We start from the raw sequence: 25,330 nt of genomic DNA on the forward strand, positions 1-25,330 counted from the left end.
TCAACAACAGAGAACACAACAACAGTTATAGTCCATGAAGCTATAAATGAAGAATATGAGTGGGTTCAGTTTAACAAACAACTCCGTCTCATTCGTTCGGTCAAAGACGATATGTACAAATGCAAAGTATTTTGACAGCATGTTTTGCTCACAGATACTAAACACGCAGACGATTGGTTTAGGAACCAAAGCACACAAGAACTTTTGAGTGAAATTTCTCTAGACGCGAGAAAAATCGGTCTTGCCTAAAACTCATGAAAATCGCAAGAATTTGGCTCCTGGTTTGAGAGGATATTATGTACATAGACTTCTTGTAAATGCTGTTGCAATGTGGGCTTTCACCTCGTTATGCTTGGTATATTTACAGACTTCTTGACGAAATTCATAGACAAGAACGTGAAGAGATGGAAAAGAAACTTCAAGCAAAAGACAAAAGCCTTCAGAAAAGAATACCACGTTCGGTACCAAAAGGAAAGGAAAAGAACTATAAGTATATGATTTATACTGAAGAGATGGAAAATGAAGAAGACAGAGATATGGTTATGTTGCATTTAGTCAGAAGAAACAACAAAAGCTTTTACGACCTTGCTAAGATTTACAAATCTGACAGAAATTGGTTCTATCGCGAAAACTTACCGATTTCAATGACTCCAAATGAAGATGTGAAACAAATAGTTCAAGATACGTTACCTCAAACACACTATGATATGAAAGGTTGTACAATTCTTACCTTCAAAGAAGATTTGCCATTGTTAAAGGAAAAAATAACAGAGTATTTTGACAACTTCAAACAAGCAGAGTAAATGAACCATTTATTTTTGGTCTTGACTTCAGATGGCTCAGGTAGCTCTAGATGGTAAATTGTCTTGTCAAATCCTTCTGGCATTCCGAGTCCTTCCATCCGACAGGAAAAAAATTTCCCGACAACTGGAAAAAAATTTCCCGACAACTGGAAAAAATTTTCCTGTTGTTCGTCCGTAAACCATTCAAATTTTCGAAAATTGAGAACTTTTTGGTCGAACTTCAGAAAAAAATTTTCCATCCGACAGAAAAAAATTTTCCATCCGACAGGAAAAAATTTTCCATCAGACAGGAAAAAATTTTCCATCCGACAGGAAAAATTTTTCCTTCCAACAGGAAGAACTCTTCCATCCGACAGGAAAAAATTTTCCTTCCGACAGGACACAAACGGATGACTGACGTTCCTCTTCCTGAATGTCTTCCAAAGCCAGAAGAACCGACAGCCCCAGCACCACAACAGACTAAGACTAAAACTCTTTATTTTTCAAGCTTGACTTTTTACAATTTGAACTTTGTTCGCGTAGATATGAATTCTGAAAGAAGTATGAGGGTCTTGTATGACTTTGTACTTCTCCCATAGTTCATGTCTGTCAAACTTACCTGCCATGGACTCTTTCATAAGTTCCATGAAATCGTCTTCGGACAATCCGGGGAAAAGTACAATGTCAGTAAGTATTCTCTTTACATCCTTACTTAAACTCTTTGCTGTCTGTACACAAATGACAACAGAGATGTTAAAGTGTCTGAGCTTCTTAAGAATTCGACACATATCTTGTTCTCTGTTCTTTAACAAAGGATGAGAAGCAAAGTCATCTAAGATAAGAAGACATCTGTGAGGGTAAGTCTTCCAATCGTAAGATTGCAATTTCTTCGAAATGTATTCTATCTCTTTCTGTTTGTTTCTGAAGTGTTTCTTCTCTAATATTCTCTGCATTTCCTCATTTGGGTCTTTAAACTTCGAATTTATATACTCATTTATAGCATTATACTTCAAAACTCTTCTTTGGTACTTCTTTATCCAATCTAACAACTCAGAGTCTTTTATACATACTAACTTAGACTTCTTTATAATATCTTTGAACGAATTGACGGTTTGATCGAATTGACCAGAAGTACTACAAATGACTACTAACTCATAGAATGGGTTCTTCTCATCTAGTTCTTGTTGTTGTGCAGCCATTTTAAGATAAGTGAAAGTCTTACCCGACCCAGGTGGTGCGATTAGACCTGTTATACCATTCTGAGCAAATAAGAACTTGTCATGTATAGGTTTTATCTGAGCATTTTCTAACTTCCTCTTGTTCTTATTTAAAACATTCTCAAATTTCTTGTCAATGTCAGCAAACTTTTTTTCTAACATATTTTTAGAAAAATTAAAATTTTTATCTTTTTGAAAATGTCTAGCGATTTCGCTATCTATATTCGAGACAAACTTTTTGACAGCAAAACATCTGTCGACCATAAAATCTTACATAGTGTAAACAAGAAAGGTGAATTTGTTCTAAAGTTCTGTTTCTGGGAATATGACAAGAACCATAAAACATTAGGCAGAGAAGTCTTAAAATTTGTCAATGACAGACTTGTTGACAGAGATGACGCCGATTGGAAAGATGAAGTCCAACAAAAGTTCTTAGAATGCAAAGAAGACACATGCGCTGTTCTTGAAGATGAAATAGGAAACAGAATAGAAGAGCTATTAAAGGACAAAGAACTTTTACATAAATATGGTTCTGAGAAATTTGACATAACTCCACCAGAAAAGAAGAAGAAGAGAGAGAAGAAAGAAAAGAAAGTAGAAGAAAAGAAAAAAGAACCTGAACCAGTTCCAGAGAAAAAGAAATTTGACATGTAAAAATAAAATTTTATTTTTAGAACATTTCTGGGTCAATGTCAATGTTCTCTTCCTCTTTAGGAGCAAACACTGGCTTAGACTCTAAAATCTTTTTACCTAATTTACCTTGAACTTCAACTATCTTAGACTCATAATATTCATAGTCGTCTGCTTTCTTTGGTTCATAAGGTATAACAAGTTTGTATGCTTTGCCTTCTTTAAGGTTTGAGAACCTTCTGTCAAAATTTTCTTTGACTGCTAACAAACCTTCTATGTCTAAGTCTTCAAATTTCGCACCATTTTTAGTCACAATAGCAAACTTAACTGGTTCGATGTTCCAAACTTTGTCAAATGTAGACTTTTCAAAATGGTAGAAGTAAACATTCAAATATGTGAATGGGTCTAGTTCTTCTTTGACTTCTGTCATGTACTTGTTTACTGAGATGAATTTTGCCATCTTTTCTATCGGATAAAAAAATATTTTTTTAAAATTTACTCAGAAAAATTTTTCTTTGTATATACGCCATTCTGAACATCTAAAAGACTTTTGACATTTGCCAAGAATGTACGTTTAGAAGCTGCCATATAACCATATTCTTGACAATATTGTTTATACGAATCGTACAATGACCTTTCATCTAAACACTCAAAGTCGGTTTCATCTATAAACAGTTCATATACACTCTTGTTTGCTTCTAACAATGTTTGTCTCTCTTCGGTATATGGAATTTGTCTTGGATTGAACTTTGAAATATCTAATGTCATAAAATATGAGAACAAGTGGTTGTAAAAGTCAGATGTCAAAGTTTCTGCTAAGTCGTCAAAATATTCTGTATCTTGCATATGAGAATCTGACGTTCTGACAACTACATATCTTCTGTCAGAACTTTCTAACTTCATCGGAACAACATTGTTTGAAACCATGACGAAGTTTGCAACATTTTCACAAACTCTTTGGTCTTTATATTTTCTTTCAACAACTCCAACTTTGTCTGTTATAAGACTCTTCAAAGCATCTGAGTTCAAAACTTTTGTTGTATCTATACTTTGAAGTTCATTGCAAACTATAAGTTTCATATTCTCTATTGAAGAGTTAAATTTACCGCAGATGTTTTCTAAGTTTGTCATATTAGGGTTCGAATAGCCCTCTAACAGTTTGCATAAGATATCTGTAAAGAAAGTGTTCTTACCAGTTCCTTGTTTTCCAATTATAATGAGAGCAGTTTCATTTTTAGCACTTGGATGTTGTAAGATGTTTGCAAACCAACATAAGATATACTCATAGACTCTTTCGTTTCCATTGCATATAATTTCTTTGACATGGTCTAACCAAGCTTCTATAACATTTTCTTTCCATTCTACTTGTTCGTATTTATATCCAGTGAAGATAGAATAGAAGTTTGGAGAAGGTGTATAGAACTTTATACCTCGAACTGAAAAATCTTCAAGTTTTGACAATAAGATATCCCAAGCATCTAACATCTTCATACCAACCTGTACGACTTTTATTTTCTTAAGTTTCTGTCTACATTCTTGTTCTGAAACTATTGTTGCTCTTGGTTTGTTAAAGACAACATCCCATTCTTTCATGACATAACATTCTGGGGCAGAGTCTACATAAATGACTAAACGTTTCAAATTCTCGACTGCTTTGTTATAGTCTCGAAATGGACACATATTTCTGAATGTTTGGAAGTCATAAAAATCTGAAACATCTATTCTGTACATTTTTATAAAAATAAAAAAAATTTTTTTTTATTCTTGACTTTGTTGTTGCATTTGTTGCATTTGTTGTTCTTGAGCTATTTGTTGTTGAAGTTGTTCTTGTAATACAATACTTTCACCAGTTGCATCTTCCAATTCGAAACTTTCTGCCGTCATTGACAAATACATAGGACATAAAAGTTTTACAGGAACAAAGTTTGCGTCAACTAAGGTTAAGTTTATGTTTGCTAAAGTGTTTGAGTTCACTAAAGCTGAAAACTCTGCATTCGAATGAACAATAGGCAAACCAGCAGAGAATGTGTTATTTATACGCATAAGTATCTTTTGGTCATAGTAGTTTCTGTCGACATTCGAATAGCACTTTGAACCTAAGTTTGAAACAATATATAAAATAGGTGTACTTAAAGTCAATGGAATAGACATTCCTTGTATGACACCTTTTCCTGTTATAGGAAACTGTTGGTAGTAAAAACCAGAAATAAGTTTTGTATTATAGCTCATATTGTTTATAGTAAACTCAGTCGGACATCCAAACATAATGAAACCTGCTCTAGTTGCAGCACATGTTACACTCGTCCTTAAAGTATTAAATAAGTCAACAAAACCTGTTGGTGGTATATCTGAGTAAGTATCTTCAAAGGAGTATTTTTTACCATTCACAACAACAAAGTCTTCTGGTGTCAAAAGAGCAAAACAGGCTTTAGTCGTCATCGTGTTTAAGGAGTTAGTTTACAATATCGTCCTTGAGGACTTTGTAAGTTTGTTGTTATAGAATTATATGACTCAGGGTTTTTAGTCGTAATAGTATAAACCACTATGTCTTCTGCCATTTACTTAGCAAATAAATTTTAATGAAATGTTGTGGTCGTCAAATATTTTTATGACGTCTGGGAAACTATATTTTAAGTTCAACGTTTCACCTCCTTTCATAACGTATATCTTGTCAATGACATTATATGAAACACCACAGCAAGCAATGTCGGGTTCTATTTCTTTGATGTTTATATCGTCTGCCTCTGTCAAAAGTTTCAATAGTTCTTTCAAAACTTCACGAGGTGCAATGACATATGAGTTCACTTTTACAGGGTTGTGCTCAACCAAGTTTAACATTATACCCAAAGCTTGACAAATCTTCTCCTGAGTTTTAAGTTTGTCTTTAAGTTGTTGGTAGTCATTTCGAATATCTGCAACAGAACTTAACTCTCTGCTAACTTCAGGATATGTTGGTTGTTCTTTTACAGGAACAATTGTTATACCATCTTCGTCCTCGTATGGTTTCCCCACTTCAACATCTCTTTCTTTGACATTGACAACAACACTTTGACTGTTTGTTTGAGTTGGTGAATTTAACTTCACATCTGCCACCGCCATTAAACCTTTTGAAACACTCACGCTTCTATTTTTCGGAAATGACATTTTACTTAGAATAAAAAGATGGACGTATTTGAGTATCTCTTCGAATTGAAGCAGAACAAAGTTTACACACACAAACAATACAAGTTCATTGACAGAGTAGTTCTTTATACAAACAATGGAAAATGTTATAGAATAGCAGTCTTTGCTGAACCAAAATATTTTCATAAAGCAAAGAAAGTTGGTATAACCGAGATGGTGAAAGTTCTTGACGTTGACAAAAATATAACAACAAAACTTACAGATATTTCTAAAGGTAAGTTTTTAATACAATATTATATCAAAACTGGCGTACTGTCAATATTTGACGGAGAGAAGTCAGTTCAAGAACAACTTACTGACCTGCTGCCAAAATCTGCTCGATGGAAGCTGTCGTTATACCAATCTGAGGAGCCCCAGCAGGTTTCATCGAACGAATCTTCAAAAGAGCATCTTCCGTGAAAAGTGCTATTGGTTTTGTAAACTTCTTTGCTTTCAATTCATCTGGACCGTCTCTGTCACCAGTATATTGTATTTGAACTGTACCAACAGTTGAAATACCACCCATAAAGTCTTCTGAGTCAGCAAATGGAATGCCAAGCCAAAAGTTTGAACGGTCTCCATTTGTATATTGAGTTTTTGACCTCCTGTATGAGTCCATACTTTCACATATGGCATAATAGAACTTTGCATTTCAGGGTTAATGGTTGTTGTGAAGTTGTTGTTAAAGTTCATAGCATCTAATGTCAAGTTGTATGACCTCATATCCTCAACTGTAGAATATTCTTCTCTTGGATAATATTTGCCATCTATGTTTATATGATATTTAATACCAGGGTTGTAGAAACAAGAATAGTCATTTATAGTTCGTCTGAACAGTACAAACATAGTATCTGCATGTTTCATTGCAGTTGTTAAAGCAATATCTGTTCTTGCACCTGGGTCAGCACTTTGGTTTCCAACTTCACCTGCAAAGTCTTTGACAGATATTTGGTGTATAGGGAACATAAGTGGAACTGCAATATATTTGGCAGCTAAAGCATTTGAAATATCTGGGTCCAACATATAGACTGCAAGTCTGCTTTCTATTCTCTTGCATTCAAACTTTTCGCATGTGAACTTAACTGGGTCCCAAGCATCTCCAGCAGCATTGAAATAATAGTTTACTTCAGTGTTGAGGTTTGAGAAACCAAAGTCTAAGTCAACTTTGTTTTTGCAAAAGTCGGCGAATGACATTTTATTTGTTCCCACTACTTCTGTAAGAGTGAATGGGTCTTGTGTTGGTGCAATGACTAAGTTATTTTTGCTTGGAGTAAGTTCGATAGAAATTTTTCCTGCCCAGTTTGGCAAGTATCTTAAAAACCTGAAGATGAGGAAAGATGACAAAGGAACTCTAAGTTTCAGTTTTACTTTGGTTACTGCTGCTGCAGTTTGTCCAGAAAGGTTAACATAAACTCCTGGAACGTTAGGGTCAAGTCTTCTTATTTTCTCAATGGTGGCATACTGGTCTGTTTGTTCTCTAGCTTGTGGTTGTACTGAGTTTCTCAAAGCGAACCATTCATAGTTTGCCCATGTTACTGTTTGAACTAAGTCAGAGTTAGAATATATCTTATATCCCATGAAAACTTCTGGAGCATATTGGTATCCGACATAGAAAATTCCATTGCAACCTTTCTTGTCAGACAACTTGGCAGAAGGTTTTATTTCAATGTCTTGTTCCACGTATAAGAAAGAGTTGTCAATAGAAATTATATGAAACCTGTCGCATGCAATATCTACTGTTGTTGAAGAACCTTCTCCAAACTCACCTACGTTTCCATAAGAAACAGCAGTTGTATATTCGTAAGTTCCAGGAACTATTTCTGACCTTCTAATGGCATTGTCGCATTCGTTATACCATTCGGAAACATTTCCATTCATAGCATCCAAAACTGTTGGCGTTATATTCTGAGCGGCGTACATTTCATATGAGTAAAAATATAGAATAGTTGGATTTATATGTCATAATAGAACCCACGTGGACCAAGCTTTACTTTCTTCCTGACTGAGTTTTTAACTCTTCTTTTTCCTTCATTGCCCTCTGCTTGAAGTTGTTGCATCTTTGCATTATGTTCATCTAGTATGTTGCAAATTTCCCATGTCCTTTTTGCCTTTTGGCTCTGGTCGCCCATCTCAGGTAACCTATATCCTAGAAAGAGTTTGTCATAGTCTGTATTTGAGTCTTTGCGTATTGTTTGCATGACTCTTTCCTGAGTTTCTGGTTCAAGCTCTTCAAACAGAGCTTGTCCATATGGAATAAGCTCGTTTCCAAATATATGTTTTGTAGCCATTCTGGTTTTCTTTCCATGTTACCAACTATATCTTTTGTGAATGGGAAAGCTTTTACCCAATCTTTCAGTCTTGCGTCGTTTATTTCTGTAGTTGGTTTTATTTTGTCAAGGAACATGTTTTTCAATACTAACATTTCATTTGGTACTGTCCATTTGAGTTTTCTTAAATATTCATCCCTTCTCATTTCATTGTCTGCAAAGTAAGTTTTTATGACATTTTGTAAACTTTCGTTTGCAAGGTCATGTACAATAGGTTCTCTTCCTTCGCCCTCCCTAACTTTCTTTCTAAACTCTTCACCAAATATACCATCTCTATGGTTCTGTGTAGTTCTTTGAGATAAATGTTTTAGAACGTCAGGTGTTATATTTCCATCAGCCATGTTCATTTCATACTGGTCCAAAATATCTGCATGTTTCATATCTTTCAATGGCATTAAAGCCGCGCTGAAAATACCAGCTATATCTGGTTCACCATTGACTTCCATTGCGTCTACAACTTCTTGGAATTGTGGTTGTAAGTTTATGAACCACCTATCTGGGTTAGCTTTATGACCCCATCTCATTGTAGTTCCATCGTCTGCAGAAACAAAAGTAGGTTTGTTTCCATCTTGGTTAGGTTCTGAATGAACTTTAAACAATGTTTCATTTCTATATGTTTTCTTGAAATTTAACCTTTTATTTTCACCGAGTTCATCCGAAGATTGAACGTTAAATGCTCGTAAGTAAAAAGGGTTGTTGTATTTGTGTACATTTTTTTTCAGTTCTTCCATTCTATGCTGGATATTTTCATCTGATGTTGGAGTCTTTTGTATGTCGGCAAACATTTTTCGATATTCTTCTACTATGTCAGCCGAATTTTTTTTAGACTCTTGGAAATATTCCATATTCTCCGCATACTCTTGTTGAGGGTCAAGATTTTTCGGCTGTTCCAAATCTTCATCTAGTTCTGTGAAGTTAGTTTCCAAAGGAAGGACTTGTTCGTTTCCTTCAGGCTCTTCTAGCTGTTGTTGCTGAACTATTTCTTCCATGTCTGGTTGTATCTGAACTTCTTCCTGTGGAGTTTCTTGTACCTCATCTGCTGGCATTTCATATATTCCGAGACCGTTTTCAACAATTTCCCTATCTACGTCATCCGCATTCATAAGCTTTTGTTCTTTCGTTCCGTCTCTATTTTTTACGCGTTTCATGACGAAAGTTGAATTGTCATTTAGCTCTGACATCAAATATCTCGGAGTAAATTCATCCATGTCATTTGGATGATATGCTATTAAATCATATCCCTTAGCGAGCTTGTATTTTCCAGGTTTGAGATTATATCCGTTTTGGTGCTGAGCCATAAAGCTAAATAGGTTCGGGTCAGTATTTCCATCCTTGAACTTTCCAATAGCTTCTTTATATCTGTCACTAAAGTCAACAGTATCTGGGAAACCACACTCTTCTTTAAGCATTTTTAAGAATTCTTGGTTTCCTTGTTCTCTACTTCTTTTATGTCCTTGTTCTGTTTGTGGTTGTTGTTGTGCAGGGTTTTGAACTGTTGGTTGTTGTGCTGGTTGTGGAGGTGGTTGTTGTGCTGGATTTTGAACTGTTGGTTGTTGTGCTGGTTGTTGTGTTGGTTGTTGTTGTGGTGCATGCCTGTGTCTGTGTCCATGTGACGATGTAAATGTTTTAGGTAGTCCTGGTGCAGGTGCTTCTCTTGGAGGGTTTGGTGGTATATAAGTTCCACCAGCTGGCACATATGTTCCATCTGCAGCGTAATGTCCTACCTGACTTTTCGTTCTTAAGAAAGCATTTACTAGGTCTGTTTTGGTCTGTTGTAACTCTTTTTCTTGACTTTCCACAACAGTTGCTCTAACGGCGTCATAGGCACTTTGAACTGCCTGTCTCGTTGCTGCATCTGTTATTTTCGTCATATTTTGTGCTACTTCTCTTAACTCGTTGTCGAAACCTTCAGACTTCAGTTTCTTTCCAGATGAGAAGTCGTTCACTTGTTTCACCTTACTATGAAGAGCTTCGAAGGCATTCTTAAAGTCAGCATTCATTAAAGCTTCATTTGAACTGTCTTCATCCGCTTGTATTTTTGTCCTTATTGACCCTATGAGTTGGGCTGCTTTAGCGTTGGCTTGGGCATCTAACCAGTCATTGTTAGCTTTTATATATTCTGCGCTTTTCATTGCCTTTTGCATAGCCGCGTCGTTATTTTTACTTTCTTGTGCTAAGTTTTCATACTGTACGGTTTGGTTTTGCAACTGTAAAAGTTTTTCTGCCTTTACATTTGCTTCAACTTCTTTTTTATACTCATCGCTATCCATATATGTCTTCAGGGCTTTTTGTTTTATCTCTTCATCTTTCAGTATTTTATATTGAGTAGTATGGTTTTTCAAATTTATGACATCTTGTTCCATTTTTGCTACTTCTGTTGCTTTTTCTGACACTTTTTTCGCATATTCCTCTGTACTTAGTTCTTTCAGTTGTTCTTCTTTCTTCTTTTTCTCTACGTTTAACTCATTGAGTTTCTTTGTGTGTCTGTCATATTCTAGTTTCTTTTCGTTTTCACTTATTTGTTTCTGTATGTCTATGTTTGACTTTTTGACATCTGATATTTGATTTTTGAGTGAACTCAAATTCATTTGACTTTGAGGGTTATAGGCTGTTCCGTCTGCAGCTCCACCATAGCCTGCCATTTTCGCTAAAAGTGCCGCTCTTAAACCTCCACTCTGTGCACCAACAACTCGGTTTAAAAGCATAGGATTGCTTGACATTTGTTGCAACATAGTGGGGTCATTCAGCATTTGTTGTTGCAACTGTTGTTGTGGTGTCAGTTTTACTATTGGATGTTTCAATGCTCTCTTCCTCTTACGTATATTCTTACGTAGCTTACGTGGCATTTTAAGTGAAGTTAAAAAGCGGCTTTTGACAGACGTTTTATTGTGACTTCTTCGTAAAGACTTTATTGTGACTTCTTCGTAAAGACTTTGTTATGACTTCTTCGTAAAGACTTTGTTGAGATTTCTTCGTAAATGAGTGTAAATGACCCAAAAATATATTTTAGGTGAAGAGGTGAGATTTCACCTCTTTTTTCACCTCTTTTTTCACCTCATGAATTTTCATGAATTTCTTCGTAAAGACTTTGTTAAGACTTCTTCATCTAATTTCTCATGAACTTTCTTGTCTATGTTTTGTCAAGATTTCATCGTAAAGACTTTGTTGAGATTTCTTCGTAAATGACCCTAGTAGTATATTTTTGGTGTAAATTTCATGAAAATTCAAGAGGGTGAAAAATTAGGTGAAAAAACAGGTGAAATCTCACCTCTTCACCTAAACATTATTTTTGGTGTAAAATTCATGAAAATTCAAGAGGGTGAAAAATTAGGTGAAAAAACAGGTGAAATCTCACCTCTTCACCTAAACATTATTTTTGGTGTAAAATTCATGAAAATTCAAGAGGGTGAAAAATTAGGTGAAAAAACAGGTGAAATCTCACCTCTTCACCTAAACATTATTTTTGTCTGATTTTACGAAGAAGTCTTGACAAAACATTTACGTTCATGTTTGACAAAACATTTACGAAGAAGTCTTGACAAAACATTTACGAAGAAGTCTTGACAAAACATTTACGATGAAATCATGACAAAACATTTACGAAGAAGTCTTGACAAAACATTTACGAAGAAGAAGTCTTGACAAAACATGAAAACATATATAATTTGTGAAAAGTGAAACATTATATAATGTTTTCGACCAAGAAGACTAACAATTTTCCGAATAAAAACTTCATTTATACTAAACATCTTCGGGGCTAGAAGGGGCGCAGCCCCTGGAAGCCCCACTACCTTTTTTTTTTTTTTTTTTTTTTTTTTTTTTTTTTTTTTTTTTTTTGTACGGTATGAAAAATCAATGTTATTATGCAATTGATCTATTAAATTCAAAAACTCCACTTTGAAGTTGATGTCAAGTTAGATTTGACAAAATCAATAACCTTATAAGAACCACATAGCACAATTAGTGCTATACTCATACATATTCAAACTTGCACTGACCAAAAAAGATTTTTTATGATTTCGATTACATTGAAAGAAGATTTACAGGTATTATCAATTGAGTATGTAATTAATGGATAATAAGATTCAAAATATGAAAGTTATCCACTTTATATGTGAGAGATTTTCAGACTTCGGGATAAATAAAAATGTAAATATTGAAATTTTGACGGTAATGCGGTAAAAATTAGAGTAAATGACTGCTATGCAAAAGTTACTGGTTTAACAATGTGAGTTTTGGGTGATGGGCCAATAACAGTTTTTGTCATAGGTTCACAAAAGTAAAAAATTTAGCGGACGAATATTATTAGAAATCATATGAAGAATCAGATATCATTTTGGTCGAACATGAAATAATCAATTGAGTCTCAGAAAAATATTGAATTTCTTCAGAATATTGTCCAAATGTAATTTTGTAAAACAATAATTTGATCATGACAATCATAATTAAACATATTTATTAAATTAGTTGTTTTTGAAATAATCCATACAAAAGTAGAAATTCTGAGAGATAAAATTACCGTACCTTGAATAACCGGCGAACCATTCAATTGGTCATAGACCAATTTGAGATACCCTTTTCAGAGGAATCTAAAATGTTGTTTATATGGTTATTTATATATTATTTAATCATTTTCTTAAATAAAAATCATAAGTTCTCAATTTTTCTTCATAACGATTCTTATAAATTTTAATGTTTTTACTATGAGTGCTAAATATTATTAATTACTAAATGATTTTAAAAAGAAAAAACATGTTTTTACTTTGTACGTTAACATACGTTAATATCACTTCGGCTATGGATAGAGGCCAACAGCGCCTTATTAATGAGAAAAACATTAGCCTCTTATCAATGAGATGGAAGTGTATTCGTGGATTACAATTGTGAATTCAGATACACTTCCATCTCAAAAAATGCAATCAAATTTGTATTGAATTGCATTTTTTGAATACATGCTATTGGCAGTTGGGTTTTTAGTGCATTTATATTACATTGGTACTAAGGCTCTTGGAAAATTTACAAAATAAATTTAATATTTTGTAAATGTTATCGGTTCTTACGCTTTTGGAAGGAGGGATGGTATTTTTGGAGCATTTCTATTACATTGGTACTAAGGCTCTTGGAAAATTTACAAAATAAATTTAATATTTTGTAAATGTTATCGGTTCTTACGCTTTTGGAAGGAGGGATGGTATTTTTGGAGCATTTATATTACATTGGTACTAAGGCTTTTGGAAAATTTACAAAATAAATTTCATATTTTGTAAATGTTATCGGTTCTTACGCTTCCTCTCTTCATCAAGATGCTTCCTCACTCCATCATGCAGCTTCCGAGTATATAAGAATTTCCGAAAAAGTGACACCCAAAAAGTGATACTTTCAATAGGGGGTAACACTTAAAAAGTGACAATTTAAATTTCACAATAAATAAAAATAATAAATTTTTAGTCTATTAAATTATTCTTTTCTTTGAAATCCTCCAAAAATTCTTCGAAATGTTCTAAAATATAATCTGGAGAATTATAACAAAATTCATTAATTTCTAACAGTTAGTATACATATCATGGGTACGGCAGCACTGCGCGCCTCCTTACCATATATGAATTTGACACTTTACGAAACCGTTAACGTATATTTTACAACACAAACGACAACACTAACTTAACCTTAAATATTTACACAGCCACCAACCACTTCACCTCACTAATGTTTTCACAAACGACTTCACTAATGTAAAAATAAACGTTCTCACTTACAAAAGTATTGCAACTCCTCCCATTGCTGTGCTTCATATAACAGCTCATAATCTTCTGACTCACTTTCTTCTTCATATAGGTCAAAATCACTGTCATAGTTTATACCTGTAAGTTTTGACAAAGCTAATGAAACACGCTTACCGTTTGTATCATATGCTTGTATAAACTTTCCATTATGCTTGTAGTCATAAACGCTCAAACTAACTTTACCCTTTCTCCCTCGTATCTGATAGAATGTATTTTCACGAGGAACGAAGAACAAATTCTTGAACTCATGACCGTTGTAGTTTGTTATCTCAATAGTTTTCGTCATTACATCCAAATAAAAATTTTCAGTAAAAATAAAACTAATGAAATATTTTATTCCTCACTGTCGTCTGCTTTCTCCAACTCTTCTAACTTCTTCTTAAGTTCAGTAATGTTGTCCTCATGAAGTTTAATCTTCCTTAATATACCTTCTCTATCTAATGGTTGTTTTATCTTTCTAAACTGAACTCTACCATCCTTCATAGTATGAATGTAAAAACCTTCTGGAATAGTTCCTGATTTAATGTAATCTACCAAAAACTTTTGTTTCATTGCTTCAGTGACTTTAGTCGTCATTTCAATCAAATAAAATTTTTAATATTAAATAAAAATAACGTTATTTTTTCAGTAAGGAAACGCAGGAGTTTTACGATTTATTTGAGGAGTAGGTTCTGGTTTAAATGTTGGAGTCGGTTTAGGAGTTGACTTTTGAACAGGAGTTTGTACTTCCATAGGTTCAGGAGTCATTGAAGGTTTTGCTTGTGAAGGTGTTGGAGTTTGTTTAACTTCAGCTACTTCAGTATTATTTACAACATTTGCTTTATTTCTTTTCAACATCATAACTGCTCCTGCTGTAGCTAGCAAACCTAGTGGGAGACCATATCTTATATAAGGACTTGACCAAATGCTATTTTTGACAGGAGCTGGTGGAACACCTAACCTTGGTGAGACTGCTCTTTGCCATTGTGCAGCTCGTAAGAAATATTCAATAGGTGCTCCATAATCGTTTGGTAAAGTTTGTTTCATAGATGGTGAAGGTTCACGAGAGCTTGATGAAGAACTCATTTATAAGCTTTAAAAATAAACGTTCATCCTTTATTCCTCACTGTCGTCCGTAGCTAAGTTATAGTCATCTAATCTTATTATGGGGATGCCATTAGCACGCACCTGAATGGCAAAGCAACAATCCTCATAAATCCAATAAGTGGCTTTGGTACATTTTCAGTTGCTAGTTCAATAGGTCCTTTAACAGACAATTTGTATGTTTATTGGAGCAGTAGATGTTTGACCTTGCTGGAAGCAAAAGTCCACTTCTGTTAGAAAACCACATAAGAAATGTGTGTTGTCATAGCTATCCCATTTATGTTCCACACTACCATCATCCACCAATGACCTCATAACATCTTCATTAAATCCTATCATATCATTGTTTTGTATTGCAAGCGTTCGCAACCATTTCATAAAATACAGGTCCATATGATTTTTCAGGTTCTGCAGGCATATTTCCATAAGCTCCCATGGAAAGCTGAAGATATTTAAACTTAGGGTTCTCAAAATTAACATAATAGTTGTCTTTCTTTCTAAATAGTGCCAAATACTTTTAACATTAATAGGCGTATAAGCTGCTGTAAATGTTGCACTTGAACTATCTGTATTCTTTGAGAATGAACCGTCCATAGGAATCCAATCCATAACTTTAACAGGAAAACATAAAGCCTCGTTTGTATAATGTTCTACAAGTTCTGTATAAATGTTAGGGTCTAAAGAGAATGACTTTGGATGAATGAAACATTCATTAAAATCCATCTTTGTTCGAAATAGTTGGGTTACAGTTGTAATAGTAACTGTTCCACTAGCTTCTACTGCCTTCGTTATCATAGTGAATGGTTCATTCCATGGAACAAATTTATTTGTCGGTGGATTTGAATCTGAAGCAAATGCAACTTTAAGAGTTGGATTGAAAGCAATGAATCATTTACAGATATAGATGTGCATTGTAATGCGTCGCTACTGAACTTTACTTTAAGCTGAATGTTTCCTGCAAAAGCTGGAATAAATCGAATAGCTTCTAATGGAAGGAATCTTCTAACAGGAATTCTTAAACGAAGCTTAAAATCAAATGATTTTCTGCTGTAAATTGGACCACTAACAATTTGTCCTGTTCTGCATGTTCCCGAATGACTCCATACATCTTCATGTCGAGTCTTTGAGAAACATCTACTTTCTTTATTTGTTCGGTAGTTTGTGAGTTTTGAATTTATATTGCTTCTTCTCTTGCGTTGTCTTGAGAATATACGATACGACCATTTGCAAGGATTTGATATCCAGCAACTGCATAGAAAGCGTCATCGAAACCAATCCAAAATCCTGGTGGGTTTGTTTATTGGAACCTGAACCAATTTCTTTATCTGCAATAAATTGACTTCCATTTTATACGTAATGAATGTATTGTAAAGGTCCAACATATTTTCACCAGGAGGTGAGAGATTGAATGTTACCCATGTGTTATCTTTAGCAGTTCCAGGTTGTGATGGAATCTTTGCGTCAGAATATTTCTATTAGTGTCACCAATTTGAACTGCATTGTCTATGATATCGAAATATGAGCGAATCTGATGAAGTATGCTCTGCTGGAGTAAATTCGTTTAGCTGTTCGTTCTGCATGTATTTACTTCAGATAAAAATATCTATTTACTTCATTATTCTCACTCTTCTTCTTGGCATTCGTGGTGGAAGTTGTTTCTTGACATTTTCAATGAACTGTACATTCTCTTTTGCTCAACTTCTTTCACTGGTGGGTCAGGGTTCTTTGACTCGTTTGTTTTTCAATGTAAATTCACGAACTTTGCAATAAGCTCTTGGTTCGTTATTGAAAGGACATCTGGCTTCTTTTTTCTGGTTCTTTTGGTGGCTCAGTTTGAACAGAAGGTTTTATATGGGCTTCGCCCTCGGTGCCATGCACCTTAATGTTGTCGCTTTCTGCATTCGCTAATGGAACTTTCTTTTTCTTACGTATATTTTCATCTTTACTCTGACTTACGTAATAGAAAGGATGTTGTATTCCTCTTGCGTCATTTAATATAATAGACTCTCGCTCTGATTTTGACAAGCTCATTTTACATCGGTTAAGTTTTAAGTTAGATTTTTATCCGCAGTCAAATGACTCAGACAAGTCATATGGACAAGACCAAGGGGTCATAGATGTTGAAGCATTGAAGAAAGAAATTCGCGAGCAAATTTTATCCGAACTGAAGGAACAAAAACAAGAACAAAAGCCAGAGAGACCAAAGAGAAAAACTTAGTGAAAAACAACTTGCTGCATTAGCTGCTGGAAGACAAAAGAACCCACGTTTGCTGGCGAAAGAAAGCTAGAGAAGAAGCAAAAGCAAAGGAAGAACAAAAAGCTAAAGAAGCTGAAGCAAAGAAAGATAAATGGTTTATTTTTATCCGAATTAAATGTATAGACAAATACCTTTAACTGTTGCGTTCAGTAGTGAAAACCCTGACGTCAAAATAAAAGGGAACAGAGTAACGTTTAAGTTTCCAACAGACTGGATTGTGAACATAAATGAAGAGAAGTACATTGGCATAACATCTATGTATATAACACGTGCTTTCAGAAAGGTTGACTTTATACTTCAAGTCGAGATAGAAAATGACGAACAGTCTTTAAGCGCCCAAAACATTCACATATACAAATACTTTAAAGACGATACAACATTGTTGCAATGTATGATTTCATTTAATTGAGATGTTCGAGAAAAAGTTCAACATTGAAGTACAAACTTTACAGCCTTTACGTGAGTTTCTTGCACAACTGAAAGAAGAAGGTAGTCAGCCACAACTTATAGACTTTCATTATGAATTTAATGAAAATGAAGATGGAACACATGACTGTCAGTTTGTATATTTCACCATTCAATGAAGTCGCTAAAGAGAAGAAAAATCCATTACGTATAAGATTTCAAATCTCTGAACCAAGTGATGATTTCAAGAATGTTTTCAATTATGATGCAATGCTTCCGAGGAAAAATGAATTTTCCGAAATTAGATTTCCAGGTATTTGGGATAGAAAGCAAGCTATATTATATTCAAACTTAAGTAAGGGAGTTGAAAATGAGTTCATTGGTCATACAAGAACTTCACCACTTCCTAACCCTAAATACTATAAATTAACTGGCTTCAATCGTGAGTTTTGGATAGACATGTTCTCCACTCATGACCATAACTGCCCAGTGTTCTTACCTCCAGACCATAAGGACTGTCTCTACATTGAAGCACAACTCTTAAACTCTACCATCGCAGTATTGTAAATGACCACATGGGCTTCGCCTTGCCGCTAGCGGCTTATTTTTATCACGAATGACCTCATTGCTGACAAAAATAAATGACCTCAGAACTTCAACTTACGAATAAAGCTTGTTTTAGTCGTTATTGAGAAGTTAAACTTCTCTTCAAAGCAAGGACTAGAAGACTTACATAAGTCAAATCCAATCTCTTGACCATCATGAAGTGCTTTGTAAAGTTTCATTAAACTGAACTCAGAGTCTTTGTCATATGTTCCAACAGGTATGTGAATGTTCTTATCTTCATTGTAATAGCATTGTATAGCTTCAGGAAACATTTCATTAGCTGTTAAAGCAAGAACGTCTTGTTTTACACCTTTACAACGTGCATGAAATGCAACTTCATTTAAATCATTCGTGAGTAAGTCTATGTAAGTCTTCTTTCCACAAAATATTGACTTGTATGCTAAACTTTGTTTTCCAGGTGTTATTTCTGCGAAGTCAGAATGGAACTGACCTAATGTTTTACCAATAAGTTCTCTACCGTATCTCTTCTAAATTCTCTGCTAACAGTGGTATGTCTTCATTGAAAATATGCATGCTATCGCAGTCCTGGTAAAATATTTGAAGACCCATATCTTCAGCAGTACAGAATACTTCACATTATTCTCTTCGACATGACAGAATGTTAACACCAAGTGGACAGAAGTTAAAGTGTCTGCAAATGCTTTTCGTTAGCTTGAAAATAGTTTTATCTGAACCATCCAAACCTTCGAACTTCACTATATGGTTGTAGTTTCTGATGGCATATCTTATAGCATCTTTGTCATTTACTATGGTTATTTTTGACTCAATAGGAGATAGAATAGTTTTGCCATAAATACTGTTCAGAATGAGCTTTATATTTTCTTGCAAAGGATTTCCTTCTTTCTTATACTTTAACCTTAACTCAAACAACTTCTTTACTTCATCTCTTATTCTAATATCTCTGTTTCCATCGTAATAGTATCCTTGCAACACTTCACATTTGACACCTTGATATTTTATGAGGTCTTGTAATGTTATATGGTCAACATACATTAAACAGCAAGTGTTTGAACTTCTGGGAACGTTAAGTTCTGAATTTAGTTCAGGGTCAAAACTATTAAAGGAAAGTGTCTATGTATTCCAATCTCTGTTATCTTAATGAGAACAAAGAAGCCAGACATAAACTTTTCACCAATGGGTTCCTTTTGGTCGTCATCGAATAAATGTCTCATGAGATACTCTGTGCTTAACATTTCTTTCTTCAATACTTTGGAATACCTTCTAAAGTATAAAGTCTTGCTATAGCTGATGGATATAATGAAACAGCGTCGAATCAGCAATGAGTTTCTTTTCGCTCTTTTGTTTAATGTTATCTGACAGCATACATCTTCCACCTTGAATCATCTGAAATAAATTCTCTTGGTTTATTTGAGAGGTCATATAAATTTCCATTCGGGAAGTACACTCTGTTCTCAAATAATTTGTTAGCAATTGAACAAATACTAACGTAGTCATAAACGTTTAAATCAAATTCTTTCAATATGTCATTGCGGAACTTAACAAAACCTTCTCTTAAAATTCTTACATCTTGTTTGCAATAAAATGTGCTATACTTTTCTAAGTCGAAGTGGTTCTCATCTATTCTGCAACCTTTGATGGAATCTATGTTTTTCATGAATGTATCTATCTTTAAACTTACATGCTTCAGAAATGACACCAGTTCTGTTGTCATTTGCTAACAAACACTGCTGTAGTAGTTGTAATGGAAATACTTCTTTCGGTCCTGTTTGTAAGTTAAACATAGCAGGAAATAGTTTAAGCTTCTTATTTATAACACTGTAAGAGTCTTTTATAATAATTGCCCTTCCTTTATATAAGCCAGTTATTTGCATTGTTCGTGAACCTTTAATGATGGGAGTTCCTTTCACTTCTGTCATGTGTCTTAAGATGAAGTTTATATCATAACTGAGGTTATGGAAATATATTAAACTCTTGTCAGGAAGTCGTTCCAAAAATTCTGTTGCACAGTTCTGACCCCAAATGCTTTCACTCACTGAACCATCTTCACTGTCATAACAGATGTTAAAAGCTTTATGAAAGCCATCGTACTACACTCAAAGTCAGCAAAGAAAACGTGCTCAGGAATGAACTTGCACTTATTTTTATTTACTTCTTTTGACTCGGCTTTCTTCTTCAGTTGTACACAATACTTTGGAGCATATGTCAAATCTTTAAATGGTGCAAGGTTCTGTTTATATAAGTCAGTCGTATATGTGAAAAGTTCTCCATAAGAAATAGGTTCGAAATATTTGCACTCCCACAATGTTTTCATAACATCCCATAACGGTGTTGTTCTATCATAACGAACTACATATTTATCTTCTCTCTTTGTATAAATCTTCATTTGTTTCTCAATGTTCATTCCACCAAGCTTTGAGAATTTCTATATAGTTGCGAATGAAATATGTTGTCATTGGTAATCTTTCATTTAGCATGTAGTGGTCTTCAACAAGAAGTAAGTCAATAGTTCTAACAGTTTCACATTCTTTTGGTATGTATCTCTTTATTTCATTATGTCTTGAGTCATTGAAATAACCAATGGTAACATTAAATGCTATACCTGTTGCGTCAGAAATTTCTTGTACTTTACTTTGAGGAAAGTCTCTAACACGAATGACTTCTCTCATGTGGTCAATAGTTTCTTCCATCTACTCCAGCCTGAATGCAAGCATAAACGAAACAATTGTCTTCTGTCATAAGTGTTGCAGTTCTTTTGTTCAGTTCATTGAAGATTTGGTAGCGTTCAAGATTTATAGGTAATGTGCAAAGATACTTCCAGAACTGACCGCTTCTCTTCTTATAAAACTTCTTTTCACCATTATCTTTCCAAAAGCTTTCTATAAGTGCTGGGTTTCCTGTTTGCTTAAGAGCTTCCAAAATGGCTTTCTGGTCATTTGTCAGTGTGCTTTCATCTCTATATGGTCTCTTTTTTGGTTTGCCTTTCTTTACATCTGACATCGTTAAGCCTTCATATTCTGTTAAATCATACATCTTTATTTCAGTAAGATTCTTTATGTTTGTCAAGAAGAAGTCATAGTGCATTTCAACAATACCTGCAGCATTTGCTTCTATCTCTGATATAAAGTTCTCCTTCAAGAGCTGATGTAGTAATGTTCCAATATTATTGAGGTTTAACGTAGAACATTCATACTTTCCACCAAGTTTATAACATACCATCCATCTTGTTGGAGTTTATTTTAATCTTCTCTAAGAGTCTCATGAAAACCTTACCGAAATGTTTGTGTAAGTAGTCTCTGTTTAGTTCATCTAAAGCTTCGATGTTAAAGTCAATGAGTCTATTGCCTGACTTCACATTTCTCTTCCTATTCTCTTCATCTTTCTTTAACCATCTCTCACCTTCTTTTGGTTTGTCGTCAATGGAACGAATGACATCGTTAGCTTTGCGAACTTGTTCTATAGCACTTTTAAACATCTCTCTTCTCTGTTGTTTCAGTGTGTCGTCTCTTCTTCTTGTTTCACCAACGTTTGCATTTGTTATGTCAAACATCTCACGCCTTACTTCATGAGGTACTGAACGTCTATGATATAAGTCAATAGCAACGTCATTTAAAGGAAATGCTCTTGCATGGACTTCGTCCTCGCCGCGTTGCGGCTTTATGAACTCATGAATTCTATCATAACTTATTGCACCATTGTAGTCTTTGAGGATGTCAGCGAGTGCTTTTTTGTTTGTTGCGTAATGTTTTGCTACTTCTATGTTAGCTTCTGTAAGAAGTTGTTTTATTTCCGAGTGTTCTAACTTAGACAACTTCCGATACATCTTTAGTAGGAAATAAAAAAATATTTTTTGAAAAAATTAGATTAGATTTTTTTTAAGTTATTTTTCAAAATAATTTAATATTTTTATTTTAATGAAACACATGCAAGATTGCAAGTTCTTTTCATACAATGCTCTCGCTACTGCCATCAAGAATGAGTTCAATAATGCTTCAAATGTTAATGTTATCTTTAACAAGAAGTTTGTGAAAGAATCTAAGTTTGGTCAGTATGTCAGACCATTAGCTATCGTCATTGACCGCAAACGTTATACTTCACAAGAGTTAGCAGTAGTTTTGAAACAAAAGAGTTTCTTCGTGAATGTCAAAGATACTCATTATACTGTTATAAAGAACTCTAATATTGACTTCTTCAGTATTGCTTTAAATCTTTCCGAACAGAAAGAATATAAGAAGGGTGAAACAAATGTGAAATATTATCTTTCATCTCTGAAGACAATAACGAACAAAGATGTTATACAAAAATTCTTACCAAAGGTTGAAGAAGCTTCTATTGACATTGACGAAGAAAGTGAAATGGTTGAAGAAATTGACCCTGAAGCTATTTAAGCAAAAATATATTTTTGAATAACTGATGGTGTCACTACGTCACCATGTCACCAGGTCAATTAACTTCTTTTAAAAATGATGACAACATGACATTTTGACAACAGTCCAGGAAATAAATTTTATCGTTAATGTTTACGTTAATGTTTTCATTAAATTTTGACAAAGTGCAAATCTTCACTTCGTCAAAAAGTTAATGTTTTTCATTGAAATCGGTAAGTTTTCATTAAATTTTGACAAAGTGCAAATCTTCACTTCGTCAAAAAGTTAATGTTTTTCATTGAAATCGGTAAGTTTTCATTAAATTTTGACAAAGTGCAAATCTTCACTTCGTCAAAAAGTTAATGTTTTTCATTGAAATCGGTAAGTTTTCATTCTTCCTCTTTGAAGTTATCGAAATATTCTGTTATTTTTTCCTTCAGTAATGGTAAGTCTTCTTTGAATGTAAGTATTGTGCAACCTTTGATGTCATAGTGTGTTTGAGGAAGAGTATTTTTGACAATTTCCTTTATTTGCTCATTCGGTGTCATTGAAATCGGTAAGTTTTCACGATAGAACCAGTTTCTGTCAGATTTATATATTTTAGCTAAGTCATAAAAGCTCTTGTTGTTTCTTCTGACTAAATGTAACATAACCATATCTTTATCTTCTTCTTTCTCCAACTCTTCAGTATATATCATATACCTATAACTCTTTTCCTTTCCTTTTGGTACTGAACGTAGTATTCTTTTCTGTATGCTTTTGTCTTTGGATTCAATGACTTCATCTTTTGCTTGAAGTTTCTTTTCCATCTCTCCACGTTCTGCTTTATATAGTTCATCTAACATCATGAAAATATAACAAGCATAACGAGGTGAAGCCCACATTGCTACAGCATTTACTAAAAGTCTATGAACATAATATCCTTTCAAATCAGGTGCCAAATTCTTGCGATTTTCGAATGGAATCTCTTCTCTCGGTTTTCCGAGGGAAGCAATCATATGAGGAAATTCTTCTAAAAGTTCTTTTGTCTGTTGGTTTTCAAACCAATGATATGCTTGCTTTGTAGAACTAAGAGCATTCATTATACTTTGCATTTGGTACATGTCATCTTTGACTGAACGAATGAGACGTAACTGTTTGTTATACTGTATGTACTCGTATTCTTCATTTATGGCTTCATGAACGATAGCAGTTGTTGTGTTCTCTGATGTTGACATTACTGTCTTTACATACAAAATAAAAAAATTTGTTAGAAAAAAATTAGCGTTATTTTCTGACTTTCACAAAAGACCAAAAATAAACGCTTTACATGTATTTTTCAGCAACTTCGTCAAATAATTTTATAGCTTTATCTATCTCATCTACTTCAAACGTTTCTTTACCTTTTATGGGAGCACCATACATTTTCTCAAACTTTTCAAGTAGTTCTGTTTCAGCAGCTCTCATACATTAACAAACACAACCTTGACTCTATTGACTGTACTGTCATATCTTTGAGTTATATTATATGTTCTTCCTATCTTATATCTCTTTGTATTGAAGTCCTTCGGTTTCTGAACGATATAAAGTAAGCCTTCACTGCAACGTTCCGTATCGAATGAACCATAAGTTATGAAGTTATATCCAACAACTGGGTCAATCCATAACAAAACTATTGGTATAAGATTTTGTCGATGAGATATGCTGTAGTTCCATAGAATCTTACTGATATCATAAGCTCAGGATTTCTTGTCAAAATTTTCTGAGTTGAAGCATTTCTAACCCAGTGGTTTGTTTTCTTTTCAGATGGATATAATGTCTGACAAAGAATATTTGTTATTTTCTTTGAGTATCTTACGTTTAAATCACCTATTCTAACCACTTTGGTGTCATTGTCAATCTTTCTAACTGTTTCAAACTCAATGTTTGTCATTACTGTCTTTACATACAAGATAAAAAAATAAATAAAAATAAAACTAACTTTATTTTTTCTATCTTAAGGAAATTCATTATTTTCGTGCTGAATTCAGCAAAAATATATTTTAGGGTAGATGGTTAGATCTAACCTCATTTCTACCCTCATTTCTACCCAGTTATTTATAAACATTTTACATGATATACGTTATGAATTCGTGAGATTCTAAACAGTTTTGTAGCTTCTATTTCTTCTTTTAGTACATCGAATGTTTTAACAATGCCGAAGGTTTCTTTATACTTCTTCTTGACGTCAGATAATAGGAAATCGTCAGCAGTTGGATAGTTTTTGTTCAGAAATGCTAACATGTCCATTTTATTTTCTGCTGGTTTTTCTGCTTCTTTCTTTAAGTCTGCATAGTCGTTTCGCATACGTTCTATCTCTTTGACGGAGTAGTTATATTTCCTCATTGCTGCTTTACATTTAGAACATTGCGGATTCATTTTTGCGTTATACATTGAAATAAAACCAGCTAGAACAACCAAGGCGTCAATGGTTTTCTTTAAATCTGAAGCAGTTGGTTTTATCTGTTCATTCCATACCTTACCTCTTCTATCTTTATCTCTTATCTGCCATACACATTCTGCAACTAATGAAACAAAGTTGTCGTATGTCTTAAACTCCCCAGATTTATATATGTCAGAGATGTTCTTTATACCATGTCGCAATCTTTGTCCATAACTTTATGGTTGCAATGATATCCTAGAAACTCATAATTTACTTTACGTATGAACTTCTTTATTTCTACTGAGTCAGTTGGTTTCACTTCTATTTCATC

At 34.0% G+C, this 25,330-nt stretch overlaps 11 protein-coding genes and 4 pseudogenes across 15 annotated transcripts, besides 3 other annotated features; 4 read left to right on the forward strand and 11 right to left on the reverse strand.

The window, feature by feature from the left end:
* Positions 1–11,940: part of a mobile genetic element that runs on past the window's edge.
* TVAGG3_0451960 lies at positions 154–803 on the forward strand (annotated as a pseudogene). The gene has a single exon. A coding segment is annotated over exon 1 (650 nt).
* TVAGG3_0451970 (uncharacterized protein) lies at positions 2,198–2,653 on the forward strand (the record flags this gene model as incomplete). Its single annotated transcript, XM_051234651.1, has 1 exon — positions 2,198–2,653. One exon carries the CDS (start codon positions 2,198–2,200, stop codon positions 2,651–2,653), a length of 456 nt encoding a protein of 151 aa, XP_051104381.1.
* On the reverse strand, positions 2,670–3,089 carry TVAGG3_0451980 (protein of unknown function, DUF4108 family; the record flags this gene model as incomplete). The annotated part of the gene is made up of 1 exon (XM_051234652.1): positions 2,670–3,089. One exon carries the CDS (start codon positions 3,087–3,089, stop codon positions 2,670–2,672), a length of 420 nt encoding a protein of 139 aa, XP_051104382.1.
* Positions 3,316–4,360, reverse strand: TVAGG3_0451990 (uncharacterized protein; the record flags this gene model as incomplete). The annotated part of the gene is made up of 1 exon (XM_051234653.1): positions 3,316–4,360. A coding segment is annotated over one exon (1,045 nt), but the record flags the coding sequence as incomplete, so codon positions are not given.
* On the reverse strand, positions 5,192–5,728 carry TVAGG3_0452000 (protein of unknown function, DUF4106 family; the record flags this gene model as incomplete). Its single annotated transcript, XM_051234654.1, has 1 exon — positions 5,192–5,728. One exon carries the CDS (start codon positions 5,726–5,728, stop codon positions 5,192–5,194), a length of 537 nt encoding a protein of 178 aa, XP_051104384.1.
* On the reverse strand, positions 6,105–7,369 carry TVAGG3_0452010 (annotated as a pseudogene). The gene has a single exon. A coding segment is annotated over exon 1 (1,265 nt).
* TVAGG3_0452020 (protein of unknown function, DUF4106 family) lies at positions 8,226–9,221 on the reverse strand (the record flags this gene model as incomplete). Its single annotated transcript, XM_051234655.1, has 1 exon — positions 8,226–9,221. A coding segment is annotated over one exon (996 nt), but the record flags the coding sequence as incomplete, so codon positions are not given.
* On the reverse strand, positions 9,450–10,964 carry TVAGG3_0452030 (protein of unknown function, DUF4106 family; the record flags this gene model as incomplete). The annotated part of the gene is made up of 1 exon (XM_051234656.1): positions 9,450–10,964. A coding segment is annotated over one exon (1,515 nt), but the record flags the coding sequence as incomplete, so codon positions are not given.
* Positions 11,941–13,450: 1,510 nt separating the features above from the next.
* Positions 13,451–13,666: a mobile genetic element.
* Positions 13,666–25,330: part of a mobile genetic element that runs on past the window's edge.
* Positions 13,867–14,187, reverse strand: TVAGG3_0452060 (uncharacterized protein; the record flags this gene model as incomplete). The annotated part of the gene is made up of 1 exon (XM_001290528.1): positions 13,867–14,187. The coding sequence occupies one exon, from the start codon at positions 14,185–14,187 to the stop codon at positions 13,867–13,869; it is 321 nt and encodes a 106-aa protein (XP_001290529.1).
* Positions 14,235–14,477, reverse strand: TVAGG3_0452070 (uncharacterized protein; the record flags this gene model as incomplete). Its single annotated transcript, XM_001290529.1, has 1 exon — positions 14,235–14,477. One exon carries the CDS (start codon positions 14,475–14,477, stop codon positions 14,235–14,237), a length of 243 nt encoding a protein of 80 aa, XP_001290530.1.
* On the reverse strand, positions 14,526–14,966 carry TVAGG3_0452080 (uncharacterized protein; the record flags this gene model as incomplete). The annotated part of the gene is made up of 1 exon (XM_051234657.1): positions 14,526–14,966. The coding sequence occupies one exon, from the start codon at positions 14,964–14,966 to the stop codon at positions 14,526–14,528; it is 441 nt and encodes a 146-aa protein (XP_051104387.1).
* Positions 17,652–18,213, forward strand: TVAGG3_0452090 (annotated as a pseudogene). Its single transcript has one exon. A coding segment is annotated over exon 1 (562 nt).
* TVAGG3_0452100 (uncharacterized protein) lies at positions 22,146–22,619 on the forward strand (the record flags this gene model as incomplete). The annotated part of the gene is made up of 1 exon (XM_051234658.1): positions 22,146–22,619. The coding sequence occupies one exon, from the start codon at positions 22,146–22,148 to the stop codon at positions 22,617–22,619; it is 474 nt and encodes a 157-aa protein (XP_051104388.1).
* Positions 22,988–23,815, reverse strand: TVAGG3_0452110 (KilA, N-terminal/APSES-type HTH, DNA-binding family; the record flags this gene model as incomplete). The annotated part of the gene is made up of 1 exon (XM_051234659.1): positions 22,988–23,815. The coding sequence occupies one exon, from the start codon at positions 23,813–23,815 to the stop codon at positions 22,988–22,990; it is 828 nt and encodes a 275-aa protein (XP_051104389.1).
* Positions 24,793–25,231, reverse strand: TVAGG3_0452120 (annotated as a pseudogene). The gene has a single exon. A coding segment is annotated over exon 1 (439 nt).

This window comes from Trichomonas vaginalis, chromosome V (assembly GCF_026262505.1).
Source record: "Trichomonas vaginalis G3 chromosome V, whole genome shotgun sequence".
In the NCBI taxonomy this organism is placed as follows: domain Eukaryota; phylum Parabasalia; order Trichomonadida; family Trichomonadidae; genus Trichomonas; species Trichomonas vaginalis.